Raw genomic sequence first — 16,544 nt, forward strand, 5'->3', positions numbered from 1 at the left:
TACAACCTAGAATTTGCAATTCTTCTCTCGTGACACACTTGGCTACAATGTCACAAAACAAATCAACAAATCACTACTTATGATGGATATACCTGATACCTGCTTCCAAACCTAACACAATTGCTGTGTCGTAACTTTCAATTTTTATGTTAACAATTTTTTTGCGGTACAGAATTTGAAAATGGCTTTGAAAAAAGCAAACATTTTACAACATACTAAAAGGTCATAAAATGTTTGCTTTTTTCAAAGCCATTTTCAAATTTTTATGTTAGAAGTTTTACACTGCCATGATTCATTAGAAAAGAAATTTACACTAAAACTGTTCTGAGGATTTTTTTCCTTTTTAGCTACCACATACCTCAAGTTTTTTTGTTTCTGGCATCCATGTTTTTTTAAACATGCTTTTTCCGAGTGTCCTACTTTCATGCAGAAACCGCATATTGGTCACCTATCCATGCAACGTAAATGCCTGCTCAAATGGTTTCTTGTTCTGGCTTTTTCTGGCAAATCTCTGCTCATCTGGTTCCTCCTTCTTGTATGGTGTGTTAGAGGACATCGATTCCTCCAAGCAATCCATGCATTTTGCCATGTCATTTTTTGCACTTTGGACTGACCCAACAAGGACTTTAATGCTTTCCTTTTTGTCCGGTTTCACCCATGGTTAAAAGAAACTTACTATCTGGTGGTGAATTTCTCCCTCTCTTGCTGTTGAATGGGCATCCTCCAACCGATTAGGGTCGGCAATCAACACAAGGGTCGACGATTTATGCTCTCACATAAAGGTGTCTTGGTATTGAGCGGGCATGTCTGCATAGGGTTATTGAATCAATTGTTGGAAATCTTGTCCAAAATTGTTCGCTGAGTCTTGTTCTTCTTGTTTTCTTGAAAAAAGGTCTGGATAGAAACGTCTTCTTGCTTCCTTTGGTAAGTAATGGTTTTGCAGGGTTTCTATGAGCAATTCAATGTCATACTGAACTTCTTTTGGAAGCTAATCCCAAAAGTCAGCATCTCTTTCCTGTAAAAACAGGTAGCACATCTACTTGTCTTTTCTGTCTACACTCGTTGGCTCTTACTGCTCTTTCAAACGCATTTATCCACTTTTCTACATCTTTGCAGGTTTCACCATAAAATTTTGGTGGATTGATTAGATTCTGACATCTGCTGTCGATTTGATGTTTTGCTTTGCTTTGGAAAGTTTATGTACACGATAGTTAATATATTCAGCAACTGAAATGTAAAACAAAGTAGCAGTATAAAAAATGTTCCTTTATTTACATCTTACTATCGTGCTCTTTCAGTTTTGGTTCGAGACTATCACCAGTGTGAGGGGCTTCAAATATTTGGCTAGAATGATTTTCCAAGCAGTAGAAAATACTGAATGGAACATAAGATTTGCTTCTCAAGAATAAAAATCATAAAATGTTAGCTTTTACATGTCTAAGAACAGTGGCCTTTTCCGACTAGATTTAAATCACATCAAATATACTTGATACTTGTTTGCTTGGCCAATAAATTTGATCTAGATATTCACAACTGCATTGGTCAATATTATGATGCGTCTAGAAACATAGCTGACAAGTATTCTGAAGCTTCTGCTTGAATTCTTCAATAGAATCCTTCGGCTTTTTATACATATGGTCCCTCTCATACAGGCCTGTGTATTACAAAGTGTGACATAGTGTGCATACCATAATGTAAACTTGTGTATTGGTTCTGCTTTTAAGACAAGAATGTTAGCATTATGATGAGCTAAAACAGAGATAGAGCCTGGATATCTTGTGTAGCTGATGGATCTGTTTTGGCTATTGCCAGTCAATTCTGACTTTTTTAATACTCCAAAAACTGTACGGACCGACCTTGGTTATAGTTACCTACTGTGCAACATGAGATTGTTGAGGTTAAAATCTTGAAAGGGTTTCAAATAGTGAAGACAACTATTTTTTCTTTGCAAAGAGGCAGATGCGAAATTGAAACAAATCACAGACAACATTTTGAAGATGCTTGTGAAATAGCAGACAAAGTTCAAATACCAGTAATGGCCTATAGAGTCTGCAGAAAACACAGGTCTAGAAATAATGTTCAAGCTTCTGATTTACACTGTCAGTATAAGTAATGAACGATTTGTGTTCAATTTTCAGGTCCCGTCATCTCGTACCCACTGACATTAGGCAACATGGTTTTGAGCCTGTAAATGTTAAGGGCGATGGAAACTGTATTTTTCGAGCGGCCTCTATGCACATTTACAGTACCGAGAGGAATTGGAGCTGGGTGAAACTTCGCACTTTGAATTTTGGTTTACTTTCCATGGATACCATTGTTGAACAAGTACGTACTACAATATAGGATCTACATCAGGATTACCTAGGATCTTTTAAAGAATCCTTTTAAAGAAGACTTCAAATAAATCTCCTTTAGAAATTCGCCAGTGATTCCTGATTCAATCTCTCACTCGCTAGCTATGTGTCATTGGCATTATTAACGCTTGAAAACATAACTGAAGAATGTGGTGTTGTGGTCTTAGGTTTTTTGTGGCGGACCTTTCCCATTGTGTAATATAGGGATCCTTCTGTGTATTGTTTGTATGCTCCAAATGTTTATATATGTTTTTCCTACAAGATTAACGCAGTTGACATGGAAAAGAGAAACCTGGCATTTCATTTAACGACAGATGGCGTTGCCTCGAAATACCAAAATATTTCAGATGACCTTTCGTTGAATTTCTATTATAAATTACAATAAATTGCTCGCCTAGTTTCCTCAACATCCTGAGAGATAATCATTGTTAATCAGATTTCACTGAACCTTATTGAATTTGTTGTTGAGCTAGCAAGCTGATTTAACCAAGGGTTTTTTCAAGATTTTGTGAGGTTTGTGCAACGTATCAATCAGTCTTCTTAAACAGAATAAACTATTTAATGATAATTTTGGGGACACAGGAAACACTACTTAACGATCCTTTTCCTTTGCAACATGATCTTAATCCTAATGAAATACTTCAACTGTATTGGAAGGGTGGTTAATTAAGCTAGCCGACAAAACTCGATTTGTTTCTCTTACTTCAAAAACCTAGTAATGTTTTCTTGCTAAATTTTTCAAAGTTGCACATATTTTGTTAGATACTTGGTAAAATCATTTAACTTGGTAAAAGTGTTAAACTTTGAAAATTCAAGTTCTTTGTGCATGATGATTCTGCTGTTTCAGTTGAATATATTTTCAATTGTGCTCCTATTTTTATTTTTATTTCAATCCTAATTAAATTCATTCTAGATGAGCTATTGCTACACGTAAAATCCTTTTAAGATCCTATGAACAGAAATTTCTCATAAGGCATTTTCCTTGCTAGCTATACTTCATATGATGATGATATCTGGTGCTTTTGGAATAAGGATACATTCCTTTTCGTCAAATGTGCTTTGAATTGGCAATTTGGATCTGAAGATCTCGAAGACATATGTCGATTGCTGTGGGTTCCGTCAAGCCTTAATGGTCCTATCAACCATGTTGTTCTCTTGGTACACATGGAACCAGAAGAACGAGCTGAAGTTTGCTGCAGCATCCAATTCGATCATGCAAATGTATGCTCTTTTTCGCTGGGTGAAACCACCTCTTCAGAAATCATGGTCTGTCAGCATTGCTTGCGGGACTATCACGTAAGGTGTGTAATGGCAACTGCCAGTGACGACAACTGGTCATGCTTCTGTCATTTAAAGGCTGATTCGTTATCAAGGTAGGCAATTTTACATTTGCTTTGTCATTTTCAAGTTGAATTAGATAGACCAATGCCAATTTTTAAGCTTGGTGATTTAAAAAAAGGGAATGCCTGCGACAATTGTACAATTTTTCTGCTCCATTTTGTGAAATAATTGTAACCTACTCCATCCTCTTCTTATTCAATATATTGAAAAAGTTTATCCTTTGGAGATATAGTTTAAGTCTCTCTTTTTCTAATTTCTTGTGTGGGTGTTGCAAGCTATCAACCAACGTATGTACGTTAATAATAGTATGTATTATGTACCTATCAACCAGCTCAAGTTGACTGATGAAATGAAGAAGTTGCTACACAGGTATTCACCAGACATAAAGGTAGGTTAATCTATTCTATAGCCTATGGTATACGCTAGGGTAAAAGATATTGCGGCTTGATTACCTATTTCAATTATTTCATCCATACCCTCCACATTGCTATACTGGAAAATATCTGACAGTGAGCCCTACATTTTGAAGTGCTTGTAACGTTTGTCAATTGCCGTCATCGTAAGGGCACGGTGTGAGAAAATATCAAATTTTATTGCGCTTCATTATTTTACCTTAAGGCTTCTCCCCGCAAATCTATCTTTTTTCATGGGTCATAACCTTCATCTGATAAAGTTGCTAAATGAACTCTGTAAAAGTCTCTTTGATGTGTCGTTTTATCAGTGTATGCTATATATGCATTTATTGGATTTTTGCTATGCATATCTGCCTTACAGTAGTGTCTTGCGCGATTACACGAAAATTTTAGGTTTCCAACAGTTTCCGAGCCATATAAAATTTACTTCCACTACCACTGATAGCTGAATAATATCATTTCAGTTGCAAAGTTCATTCACCACGAATTATCAGATAATATTAGCCAGCAAACAATCTGTCTTGGAAAAGATAATTTATTATTCGTATATGATATTATTACAGAACTTCATTACTGACATGGCAAAGAAAGAATTTTACTCTCCAAGACTGGCACTGTTTTTAAGAGGAGTGAAAATTTATTGCGCCGATCGTCACAAAGAATATGCCTAGTTAGTGATGCATCGGTAAGGGCTTTTAAAGTTTCTAAACTGTTTTCATTAGTTCCAGTCTTATTATCAGACCTTTCTTCTTGTACCATGTTAATTCTCTATGACCTATCAGTTCCAATCACTTTCAATCCTAATAATTTGTCTTTTATTTAGTGGGGCAAAGTTGTTGAACACCCTTTTCGCAACACAAATCCTATTTCAAGATTTAGAGGCTTGAGCGTGCCGCAAAAAATTTCCCTGAACACGGGTGTAATAGCTTTTATATTGTCAAACATGATTCATCACATAATATTATATTGGTTATCCCAAATGGTCATCTTGTCGTTATTCATAATTGCAATCATCTCCTTGTGTCTGGAGATCAAAATTTTGTCTACAAATTGTTCTTGTACCAATAATAATCGGAATGGCGCATAGCTGTCCAAATTATGTCATGCTAAGCGCCAATGTTAAGACACATTTATAGAAAAAATACGCAAAAATGTTCTTTTATCGTCACTGATCATTGAAACAATTCCATCAACATCGTAAATTCAACATATTCCAATTAAAGGCTTTTTGAAACGATAAACTGTAATAGGGCACATACATAATCAGTGTCTTTTTTGCTAAGTCCTAATGTTTTGATAAACATTGACAATTTTAACAAAAAGGTTGGTTAATTTCTCTCTCAAAATAGACAAAGATTAACTTTTCTCTTGATATCGTCTTATTTATTTGTAGAATAATTTATCTTATGTTGCTTTTTATAAGAAAAGTTTTCCATGTAAGGGCTCACACCTTTGAAAAAACACAGAAAAGGTTAGAATTTTTATATATGACGATAAAATATGATCAAATGAATTAATCATGGCAAATGAATAGGGTGTCAAACAAGTTAAGCGTTAAAGTAAGAAAAGGGTGAATGTTTGAAGCTTCAGAATCCTTTTTCTTGTTTAAGTGTGTAATTGCAGTAAAAAAGAAGCAGCTTGATGTAGCTGAGAAAATTCTCTTCATTCATGTACGACACTTGACTCTTGAGCGTCTTCAGTGTTGCATTTCTCTGCTCGTTGATTTGGGTGTTGATTCGGTCATATGCTGGTTGAGTAGAAGCATTGTAGCTTTCAGCACAAGCTAAATATAAGAAATATACCTTTAATTCAAATGGCCCTTGACGCATTGGGATTGCAGGGACAGCTCTGTCCTCCTACCAATTGGACAAAGCTTAAAATAAATGTAAATGCTATCAAATATATTGCTTTTCTAGCCTATCGTTGACAATTCAAATCCTTCTATTTCGACAATCTTTTCATATTGTAACTATCACTGGCTTTATACATTTGAGCTAGCTTCCAATCATAAAGTACTGTCTTGCAATAATTCTTCATTATATTCGAGTGTATGTTGTACTGAAATGAGAGCTCTTTTGTTTACACTCATTTCCATTTGAAAAATTATCTTTAATCTGATTTTCATTTTTATTCAAATTAATGATCAATAAAAAGATGTGGTATCACTGTTCGACGCAAGAAAAAAGACCATAAGGTAGATAAAAACGTAGAACAAAGATTGTTGTATATCTTTCATCCGTATATTTATCACAGGGGGCACAGTTATTTGCAACTGCTTCGACAACAACAACAATTTACAAACCTTTATGATTCTTCCAGTGGAATCTGTCTACTAAAAAGTTGCATTGTTTAAAGAAGCCAGGGTCTCTGTTTAAGCAGTAATGATGCAGATGGCAACAGTTATCATATATTATTGCTTCAGGGGCTGTAAAAGAAATAAATAGGCCAACGAGAAGGCCAACAAATTACTTGTAAGAGGAAACAATAAGCGATGAAAGACATGATGAAAAACGCTTTTAAACATATCAATTTTTACACTGCTTTCGGTATTAAAATTTAAAAAAAAAATTAAAATATACAAAGAAAATCAAATCGACACGATCAAAAAGAAACGATGACTCTGATTACAGGAGAAAATCTTCGTTGATTCCAAACAAAAATAATTCAGTTTGGAAAAGATCCTGTTATTTGCTGCGTTTACACATTTGGACATTTGGACACATTGTTACCAGATGTTTTCCCAAGATGGATTTTGTGTTTCCATTGCTAGTTTCGAGAACGTTGTCATTCGATACCAAACTCCGAAACGATGCTGAAAATGTGGAGGCATTCAAAAAGTGGAGCCATTCAAAAAGTGGAGTCATTTCAGAACAATCCTTCAATCTGAAACAATCTTCAAGATAACAGCACGTATTACTAGAACAAGATCAAATCACTTATTATGACAATAGCTTGATGTGATAAATCCTGTATAAATACCTTCAGGCAATTTAGTTTGCATAATTGTGAATGGGACATTGGCATTGCATTATTTCAAAACCGTAGCAGATTTCTGAATAGATAAAAAAGGTGTTCCTAAAACAAAATTTCGGAAAGAAAGAGCAAAAGTTGCCAAACGAGAGGTCATACGGAACGAGTTCATAGAAAGTTCACTATTTTTTAATCACGGAAGCTGTTGACAGAATCATCCTTTCTGAAGCAACGTTTTTCTGGTGTGGTTGACTATCTAATTGATAATTGTGACTTGTTCTAGTTTCTTTGTTTCATAGTTTTTTGTAAAATCTCAACCGTACAAAGTAAACCCTTAGATTTCTGAATGTTGACTATATGACAACACTGAAGACTATATGTCAGGTTTGTTAATAACTCATGAGATTTCCTTGAATCTTTTGGATGACGACTAACTATTTCATAACAAACGGAAACCATGCTATATGTTTGGTGGAAAGTTCAAGACAACAATACAATTTTCTCTGAAGAGCAACTGCACTGATAAGTTAACTCCAAATGGGCACCTCAGATATATATGCTACAATTTAATGACATATTTTTTCTAAAGCAAAGAACATTAATCAAAAGAGCATACCGTGTTGACAGTAAACTGTGAATATACCAGGCAACAAATTTGGATGACCTCGATATGTTTTAGCACATTCCTCCCTGGTGTCGCTCTTCGTTTTATCCATTGTGTAGGAGCCACGGTCGGATAGCTGTGGCCACGAAGGAAAGAAGCTCAAACTGTTGGATAAGAAACTGTTCGATGTTGAGGTGTCATGAGGCTGGAAATCTGTGACATACCTTGGCTTCACAATTAGTTCTTCAAGCAACGTGATCCACGGCTGTGGCAAAGAAGCAGCAGGAAGACATTTTATAACTCCATAAACAATGGGGGCACAAATCTGAAGCTCGGATAGGGCCTCTAGGTCTTTCCTTATTATCAGCCCAGAGGATAAACGTGCTGCCAAATGATTGAAGGAAGCTGTCCGTGGTATATAAGAACAAACCGCACCTGAAGAAGGTACATAGCTCCCTTGGAAATTGCTCACAGCCTTGAATAGCTCTTCACAAGCTTCTAGCACGTGTAAAATGTTTGGATGTTCGTGGTTTAGAAGTGTATTTAGTGATGCTCTTTCTACGCATTCCAAATATTTGATGAAACAAGTTTTCTTAGTAACATCCTGGTTTTCCTCTTCTTGATACAAACTCGTTGGCTGAAGCTAGTAATGATACAAAACCAAAGATAGGAATCTTGAATTAGAAATGAAAGAATAAATTTTGCACTCTTCTTATTATCGCCAGCAAATAGAATTATTTAAAATGAGAAAGCTTCAGAATCTGACAGAGTAAAGAATAGAACTGGCCCGCATTTTCATAAAGATCAGAAGTTTTCATAAAGAATTGCTCATATATTGACTACAATAGTCTACGTAATAACTTTCAGAAGTGAAGTTCTTGATGTGGAATTGAAGTAGCCCATCACGGTAGCAATACTATAATGTACGAAAAATTTATCTTTAAGCACAAAAAAGATATCTATCACTTATCTTCCACTGAGCATTACAGGGTTGGCCTCGTTTGGTAGCTCTTCAAGGCCTCGAGAATATTTCCTCCGATAGCCAAGTGATGTTGCATCGCATAAGATTATTGGAGGATATTGTCCACACTTAGAACAAAAAAGGGACTTTCATGTTATCTATCCAGAAGCAGATGATAAAGCAGAAGTTGATAATCACAATCACCAAGATCTTGAGCCAGTGGGAGATAGTGAGACACTAAGACGTTCTGAAAGAGAAAGGAGAAACCCAAACGGATATGGTGAATGGATAGATACTGAAGCAATTGATCTTGATAGTTTATCTGATGCAGAGAATCTCACAGCAAATGCTTTTCTCTCCATTATTCCAGAAGCAAGCCAAGATCAATAAAAGATGCTTGGAATGGTGAATATGCAGAGAAATGGGGAGAAGCAACTGACTCAGAGTATGAATCATTGCGCAAGAATGAAACATGAACACTTGTTCCATTGCCTAAGAATAGAAATATTGGAGGCTCAAAATAGGTGTTTAAAGTGAAACACAGAGCTGACGGTACTGTAGACAGATTCAAAGCCAGACTAGTGGCACAGAGATATTCCCAACAACAAGGTGTAGATTATAATAAAGTTTTTGAACCAGTTACAAGAGCAAATTCCATTCGAATAATTCTTTCCATTGCTAATGCCATGAGCATGGACATCCATCAAATGGATGTGAAAACTTTTTGAATGGCAATTTAGATGTCTACATGAAATCTACATAAAGCAGCCAAAAGGCTATGTAGATACAAAGAATCCAGATTATGTTTGCAAATTGCAAAAGAGTCTGTATGGTTTAAAGCAGGCTGCAAGATGCTGGAATAGTGTGATTGACCAGCATTTTAAAGACTCTGGTTATGTTCAAAATAAAGCAGATCCATGTGTGTATGTGAAAAATATTACTAGAAATAACAAGTAGAGCACTTGACATACAAAGTCAGGGGTCGTGAGTTCCAGCCTCGCTTGGGTTGGTTATTTTCCCGCACTCTCTATTAATTATCTTCCAAAAAAAAATCCTGTTGTCTGTAAACCTCTCAATATGCAAAATCAGTTAGATATGTTCAAAATTAGCTGAAATATGGCCAATGAGAGATTTCAAGTTTGCTAACAGATCACTGTTATTCTGACCTGGTTCATAAACTTATGAACTGAGACCAGATAACAGAGGTTTGAAAGGGCCAGAGCTTGTGCTCATCTGGACATATTGTTGGAAATACCCCAACCTTGCGAGTTCACTCATTAAATAGCGAAACTTTAGCGAAGAATTCTCTTTTTGCGACTTCACCAAAACTCAACATAACAACTCAACTTGAAACATGATACCCTGCTGTTCTAACTACAAACAGTGTGAATATAAAATGGGGACCCAAGTCCTCATGGTTAAATGGCTATAATATTTTAAACAATATCTCAGGCAATTCGTAATGCCTTTAACTGATTTTGCATATTTACAGCACCCTGAAACAATATTGTGAAAGCTGTTACTCAGTGTTTTACGCTAATTGGACAATAAGTCAACTTGTTATGTAATTTCATAATCATAATCGTAATTAATATAAGAATCATTATTAAACAGGTGGTAAACATAAATTTCATCAATTCAATTATTTCATTTAATTGATCTTCAAGCCCTTTTGTTGAAGGAAGGCTAGCAAATGGTAAGAAGAAAGAGAAAGATTTCAAGTTGCATGATTTTATTACGCATGCCCTCTGAATACAGGACAGAGGGTTGCCTCATTCTTTAAAAAACTTTCTCTTGCTCGACTCCCTAACCTCCTTTCCATTGTTATATAATATTCGCATGCTCAGCTCCTCAATATATTCGCTTGTCGCCAGTATTGGTGGTATTCTACTATTTGTTATCAGTCATTGAATGCTACCTTCAATGACAGTGTCTTGCCGAAAGCTAATAATAAAGGACGAACTGGGAGGAAAGTAAAACCTTTCTCCAGACAAGCATCCTGCAAAAAAGAATAACAGCGTCACTATATATAGGCAAAGCTCTGGTGATTGTCTTTGTTCTGTGAAGCTTACCCCAAACGACAACTGATCGTTTGTCTTCTGAAATGAAAACAAACAAATATGTTTCGTTCGAAAGTGCTTGACCTTGCATGGTAGTTTTGCTACCAGTGGCAAAGGGGCAATGTTCACTTGTGCACATTTGCTTGAAATACCAACTGAGCCATTTTATGCAGTGTCTTTCTCGCCCAAAGAAATAGAAACGTTTACTCCAGACAAAGAGATTCAAGAAGCACTAGAGGCAATTCAAGACAGTTCTTTACCAACTGTGGTCAAAGTATCTTCAAAAAGTTATGAGGTTAAAGGTGTTCCCTTGACCTCCAACTCGATGGGCTATTCTCATGTCGTGATAGACCATTTTCAAGGAAAAGAACAGTTAAAATGCACCTTTGAGCAGTGAAAGAAAAAGTATGGAGGAACAAAACAGGTAAGATTGCCCAAATGCAGCTTTTCATCTCTTTAGCACTTTTTCCCAAAAAAATATATAAACCAGGTGCAATACCAAATAGACATAAGACAATTTGGATTTCATTCAATCTCCATTGCCATACTCTTATATCATCAATTAACACTTGGTTTTCAAAGTTTAACTGAATATTCTATAAGTAAGTCAGGCAGAATATAATTATTCACCAGTTCTAAATTGAAATTGTTTCTTAATGGGATATCAATGGCATGATAAAGCTTTTGTTCACTTTGCCAAGTAAGGAATTTGCCCAACTGAACATATGCCAGCTGAGACCCCAAAATCTCTCTTCAGAATCAAAATCTCTCTTCAACATCAAAATCTCTCTACAGAATCAAAAGCCACCCTGCATCGTACCACTGCCATTCATACATTAGATATTGAGTGGAGTTATGTTTCTTAAAGGCAAAGTTATGTTTCTCAGGTTTTTCAAGGCAAAGTTTGCTTGCATATTCATTTTGTTGCACTTGCAAGAAAAAAATTATAAAGAACATGCCATCGGATTGATGGAAATAAGTGGTAGTGCTGAGTCACTTCAAGAACAAGAATTGCCAATGTCATTTTTATCCACCCTCACTCTACTTATCCTGAGGGAGTTGCCGTACGAGATTCCAGTGCCCATATTAAATATGGTCAATAATCTGCCAATTGAAACGGGTTTTGGTAGACCTTGTTTTGAGCCTACTGATAACAGTTGCTTTCTTTGTGGTGGTCCTTACCAAAGCAATGTTTGGGGAGTGACGGTGCTAATGGAAATGGTGTGCTTCTCACTAATGAAAAACCATATTTGGTTATCAACATAAAAATTAAGCGATGCACGCTGCCAAGTTGTGGTGCCACTTATCAGTTGTTTTGTTATGTGTTATGTTTTGTTATGTATGAATCGTGAATTGTCATTTCACGCCTTTTAATGGAAAGACCTATATATCCTTTATCCTTCCCCTTCTCTTGTGTGGCCTTTTACCTAGCTAAAAACAGGATAAAGGCACTTGATGTCGTAACATTACATTTAACTATTCTCAATCTATATGTGTACAAATGCTTTTTTGTTCCAACCTAAACTTACATAGCAAACCCTTACTAACCTGGGTAACCGGGTCGCAGAAATTTTTCAAATGTAACAAAGTCCTTGTCGCCCTTGATATTTGTCTCGAGTGGAGAGAGCTATTTAAAGCAGGAATGCCATTGCACAAAGGTATTGAAGCAAAGTTGAAGGCTTTGCAATTGAAAGTATCTAAGGTGATTTTTCTATATTTACGGCTTAAACATGTGAAACTTGCTAAGAAATTAGAAACAGCGCTAAAACTGTGTTTCAACTGACGATTTAGAAAGAATTAGTAGAAAGATACTTGATAGTGCTCTCTCTTTAAAGCAAAACCATAACGCCTTGGCAGCCTATTGGTGTCTAGAAACTGTGTGTGATTATTGCACACAAGCTATAAATGCATTCCCAACGAAGAGTAAGTCACTCTGGAGGACTGTCTGCAGAAATACCATCAACAAAATGGCAACATTTGTTCCCAATTTTGACGAGTTCAATGCAATGACTCTATTTGGAATATTCCGACAATTCACAGAGAACATTCCTGCTACAATTGCCTGGTGTCGGCAGAATGGGCTGCTTGCACGAATGATGTTGTGTGAGCGCTGTCATGTTGGTGCCTTCAATAGGATGGGGTAACATGGCGATGCCCACAATGTCGAAGAAGGTTTAACATATGCAAGGGGAGTTTCTTTGAAGGTTCGAAGTTGCATTTGCGGCAAATAATAGGGCTTACCTATTTCTGGAGTTTAGACTGTGGACGAACAAGGGGCCTGTCGCAGAAGCAGGTTCTCAAGCAACTTAAAATCAAAAGCGAACACACAGTGGTTGACTGGAAGGAATTCTGCCGCGATGTCTGTATGGAGCATTTTCTTAACAATCCACAACAGATTGACGGACCTGGCCGCATTGTGGAAATTGACGAGAGCCTGTTCGCCAAGAGGAAATATAATTGCGGCAGAATTCTTCCTCAAAACTGGATATTCAGAGGATATGATCCGGTTGACAAAAAAGGGTTCCAGGTTCCAGTTCCTCGAAGAGATGCTGTAACCTTACCAACAATTTTGCAAACTTAGGTTGTGCCTCCATCGTATGTTCAGACATGTGGCAGGCATATAACCAAGTAGGGAACATCGGCTACAAACACAGGACAGTGAAACACACCTACAATTTTGTAGACCCAGTCGCCAGGACAACTACAAATCACATGGAGGCAATGTAGCAACAGGCAAAAAGAGATTCAAGTCACAGCATGGTTTAACAAATCGCAAACTTATACCAGACTACTTGGCAGAATTCATATGGCTGCAGAGATTTAAGGAGAGCCCATTTGTTGTAGTAGAGAAATTTTGGAAATAAAATGGTCTTTCAAAAACAAGGAGAAAGCCATTCAAAATACTGCTGATGAAGACCCTACTTTCTGTCTTAATGGTGCTCTCTCTTTAAAGCAAAACCATTGATACATGGATCAAATACAATTTCAAATGTTTGTCCTTCAAGTAAAGTACTGTGATTTTGTTGTTTGCACAGATATTGAAAAGCATTTTCAAACAGTTTCTCTCAATAACTGTTTCAGCAGCAACTTGGCTTCAGCACCTGAGGTTTTTTTTCTTTAACTACATGCTTCCTGAAATTGTCACGAAAACTATTTATTCAAAACAGAAAGAAATGCCTCGTAGTGATGAATTGTGGTGTGTTTGTAAGAAGAAAGCATATAGCAACATGATTGCATGTGCTGGGGAAAACTGCACAATAGGAAATTTCATTACAAGTGTGTGGACATTAGAAAAAAACCAAGAAAAGAATGGTTCTGCCAAAACTGCTTACCACATCAATAAAGTTGCTCACCTTGTAATTTCTATAGACAAATTGGTCCACTTTGCAATCATTTCAGAACATCAAAACTTGACTGTTCAGGACTAAATGCGTCTAGCTGTAGCTGCACAAAATGCAAAATATGGTATAAAGTAAATCCTCTAGTTGTCCCCCCTTGAAAAAGCTCCCCCATCAACTAAGCCCCGACCCTTTGAACTAAAAACTGTCAAGAAGCCCCCCCCCCCTTGAATAAGCTCATAAAAATATTTTAATAATGGGGTATTTTAATTATGTCTTTTTAATGTCTACAACAATTTTTTAAATCCCCCCCCTGGTATTGTTACATGTTAAGGGTTAGCTGTAACTTACGAGTAGCTGTATACAGTAAGAAGCAATAATGATAGCGTACAACTCGTGTTGAGACTCGAAACTGACTAATGATCATTACATAATTACAACAATACATACTAAACACAAGCAACATAAATTATCATAGAGTAATGTCCTATTACAGTCCACTCCTTCTTCGGAAAAAAAGAAAGGAGAAGGCTTTCTTTTTTGAAATTTTTTGGAATTAAGTGTCCAGGAAAGAAGTCTATGACAGAGTTCTGGGATGGCATGCTCAGATTACAAGGAATAGCAAATTTCAAATCAGGATGTTGAAATGATATCGTCTGTGACTTGTGATGTATGATGGCATCTAGTTTTACTAGGTGATTTTGTCCCATTATGATGTCTGTGGCAAGGTCAGGAACAATTACCATTTCGAGATTGATTGTCTGATTATTTGAAAAGGTTATGGGTATTGTCATGATATCCCTTATTGGTAAGGAATTGTGATCGGCAGAAATGAGGCTGCAGGCTGATGAGTCTTGTTGGCTTGGAGACAATTTTATATTTCTATGAGGTGGTATCGTAAGCGAGTGTTGTTGACAATGGATTGCGTGACGCTTTGAGACAGCGGATAAAGGAAAACCAGTAGAAATAGCCGTATTGAGATTCTTGTTTGCTGAGGTAATAGGTGTGGCGAGAATGCCTTTGTGGTTGAGATTTACTGTAGTTGATGCTTCGGATTTTGATGTCCGTGGACCTAGAGGACCAATAAATGCCATTTCACTTTTCTGATGACTTTGAGCAAAGTCTTCCTTCATTTGGTTAAAACGCTCTATTAGATCTTTTAGTGTATCCGTGATCTTGGATAGAAGTGACTTCTGGTTGAAGTTGGTAGTGTCGTGTGAACTGTGAATGTGAGTGTAGGCTTTGCAGTTAAATTTCAGGCAGATTGAACATTTGTGGTCTCTTCCATATTTGCAAATCTTGGAATCTTGTTCACAACGGGCAACTTTGAAGCGGTTGAAGTCTCTACATATTTTTAGGGATGAATCTTTGAGCTTCGTTAGCAGTTTGAGGCAATGAGATTTGTAATGACCGTAACCTTTGCAATATGAACAGGCGGCAAATAACATCCTTGTGTCTGTGAAAGTGATGCTTAATTGGTTTGGAATCGTTGCTTTTATGCATGAAAGCAAAATCGGGTACTCCACCATCTGTTACAGTAAAAGCCCCCCCCCCCCAACCAAAAAATGTCAAGAATAGAAAAGCCCCTATTTCCTTACGGGCTAATTCGAGGATTTAGGATTGGGCATTGACTTTTACTTAACAAGCTTTGAATGAAGGTTAGTTATGGCAAAACAGATTGTCATTATGTTGTCAAAATTTGGCACCATGTTCAATTGCATAGGCGTACTAAGAATGCTCAAATCTTGATCCGTCCAATTCCCCTTTCAACGTGAATTTTGACTCTAGCAATAGACCATTTTCACATTTTCTAGTAAAAGCGAGGTCAGAATCGAAGGCAAAGCTATGGTTGTTTGAGTCATACGAGGGTGAAGACTTTCCATGGCGATCACAAGTTTGGTTCACGTTTCTTTCAAACTTTCGCGGTTTTATACCTTTAGGAAGAAAACTATTATGGATAGCGAAGTCTCTAGTAGTGGAGTCGTAAAGAAATCATCATTAGGAAAGCAATGTGCGGCTTTTGGGTGCTATAATTTTTCGTACAGACCTGACGGCACGCCGACTGGCCTACATTTTTTCAAGTTCCTGCAAAGAAATCCAGAGAAACGATTATGGTGCAATTTGATTAAACAAGTGGATGGTCTAGCCGGTTTTAGAGTAACAGAGAGTACTCGTTTATGTCAAGAGCATTTTAAAGATTCAGACATTAAACGAAACCCTATGAGATGGAAGTTAAATCCTGGTGCAGCCCTATCCTTGAAATTATATACACCTCCTGTATCAGACGAAAGAAGCCAAGCTGTTCGTAAGAAGCCAAGAGATCGCAGCTCTACTGATGTTTTTCGGAAACCATCTTCTTCTATGTCTTCAACTTCGGATCTGCTACCTACTTGTTCTTCAAATTCTTTATTGCCTGATGTTGACAGAAAGCCTTGACAGAAATGACAGAAAGCCTTGCTCCTCTGTCAATTAGGACAGTATCAACGCAAACAGACTTTCATTT

The 16,544-nt window shown here is 36.8% G+C and overlaps 2 protein-coding genes across 7 annotated transcripts in view; one reads left to right on the plus strand and one right to left on the minus strand.

Moving 5' to 3' along the window:
* LOC135689496 (uncharacterized) overlaps positions 1–7,318 on the plus strand; it is a 26,416-nt gene extending 19,098 nt beyond the window's left edge. The window contains exons 1-4 of one of the 3 annotated variants that reach the window (XM_089110291.1): positions 1–2,325; positions 2,617–3,727; positions 4,027–4,083; positions 4,672–7,318. The exon at positions 1–2,325 is cut by the window's left edge and continues 19,098 nt beyond it. The gene's annotated coding sequence lies outside the window, so the exon portion shown is untranslated. Of the gene's footprint in view, positions 2,326–2,616; positions 4,084–4,671 lie in introns of all 3 variants that reach the window. The other 2 variants (XM_089110289.1, XM_089110290.1) reach the window with 2 other exon arrangements.
* Positions 1–15,570, minus strand: part of LOC135694051 (uncharacterized) — an 18,773-nt gene extending 3,203 nt beyond the window's left edge. Inside the window, exons 1-2 of one of the 4 annotated variants that reach the window (XR_016144093.1) lie at positions 7,695–15,570; positions 1–5,891 (exon numbers count right to left, since the gene is read on the minus strand). The exon at positions 1–5,891 is cut by the window's left edge and continues 3,203 nt beyond it. Coding sequence is in view for 1 of the 4 variants with exons in the window: in XM_089110303.1 (XP_088966429.1) it covers positions 5,695–5,891; positions 7,695–7,794 (297 nt within the window). In the remaining 3 variants the exon portion in view is untranslated. The other 3 variants (XR_016144092.1, XR_016144091.1, XM_089110303.1) reach the window with 3 other exon arrangements.
* Between the last annotated feature and the right edge of the window lie 974 nt (positions 15,571–16,544).

This window comes from Rhopilema esculentum, chromosome 9 (assembly GCF_057945365.1).
Source record: "Rhopilema esculentum isolate cy_ngs chromosome 9, ASM5794536v1, whole genome shotgun sequence".
In the NCBI taxonomy this organism is placed as follows: domain Eukaryota; kingdom Metazoa; phylum Cnidaria; class Scyphozoa; order Rhizostomeae; family Rhizostomatidae; genus Rhopilema; species Rhopilema esculentum.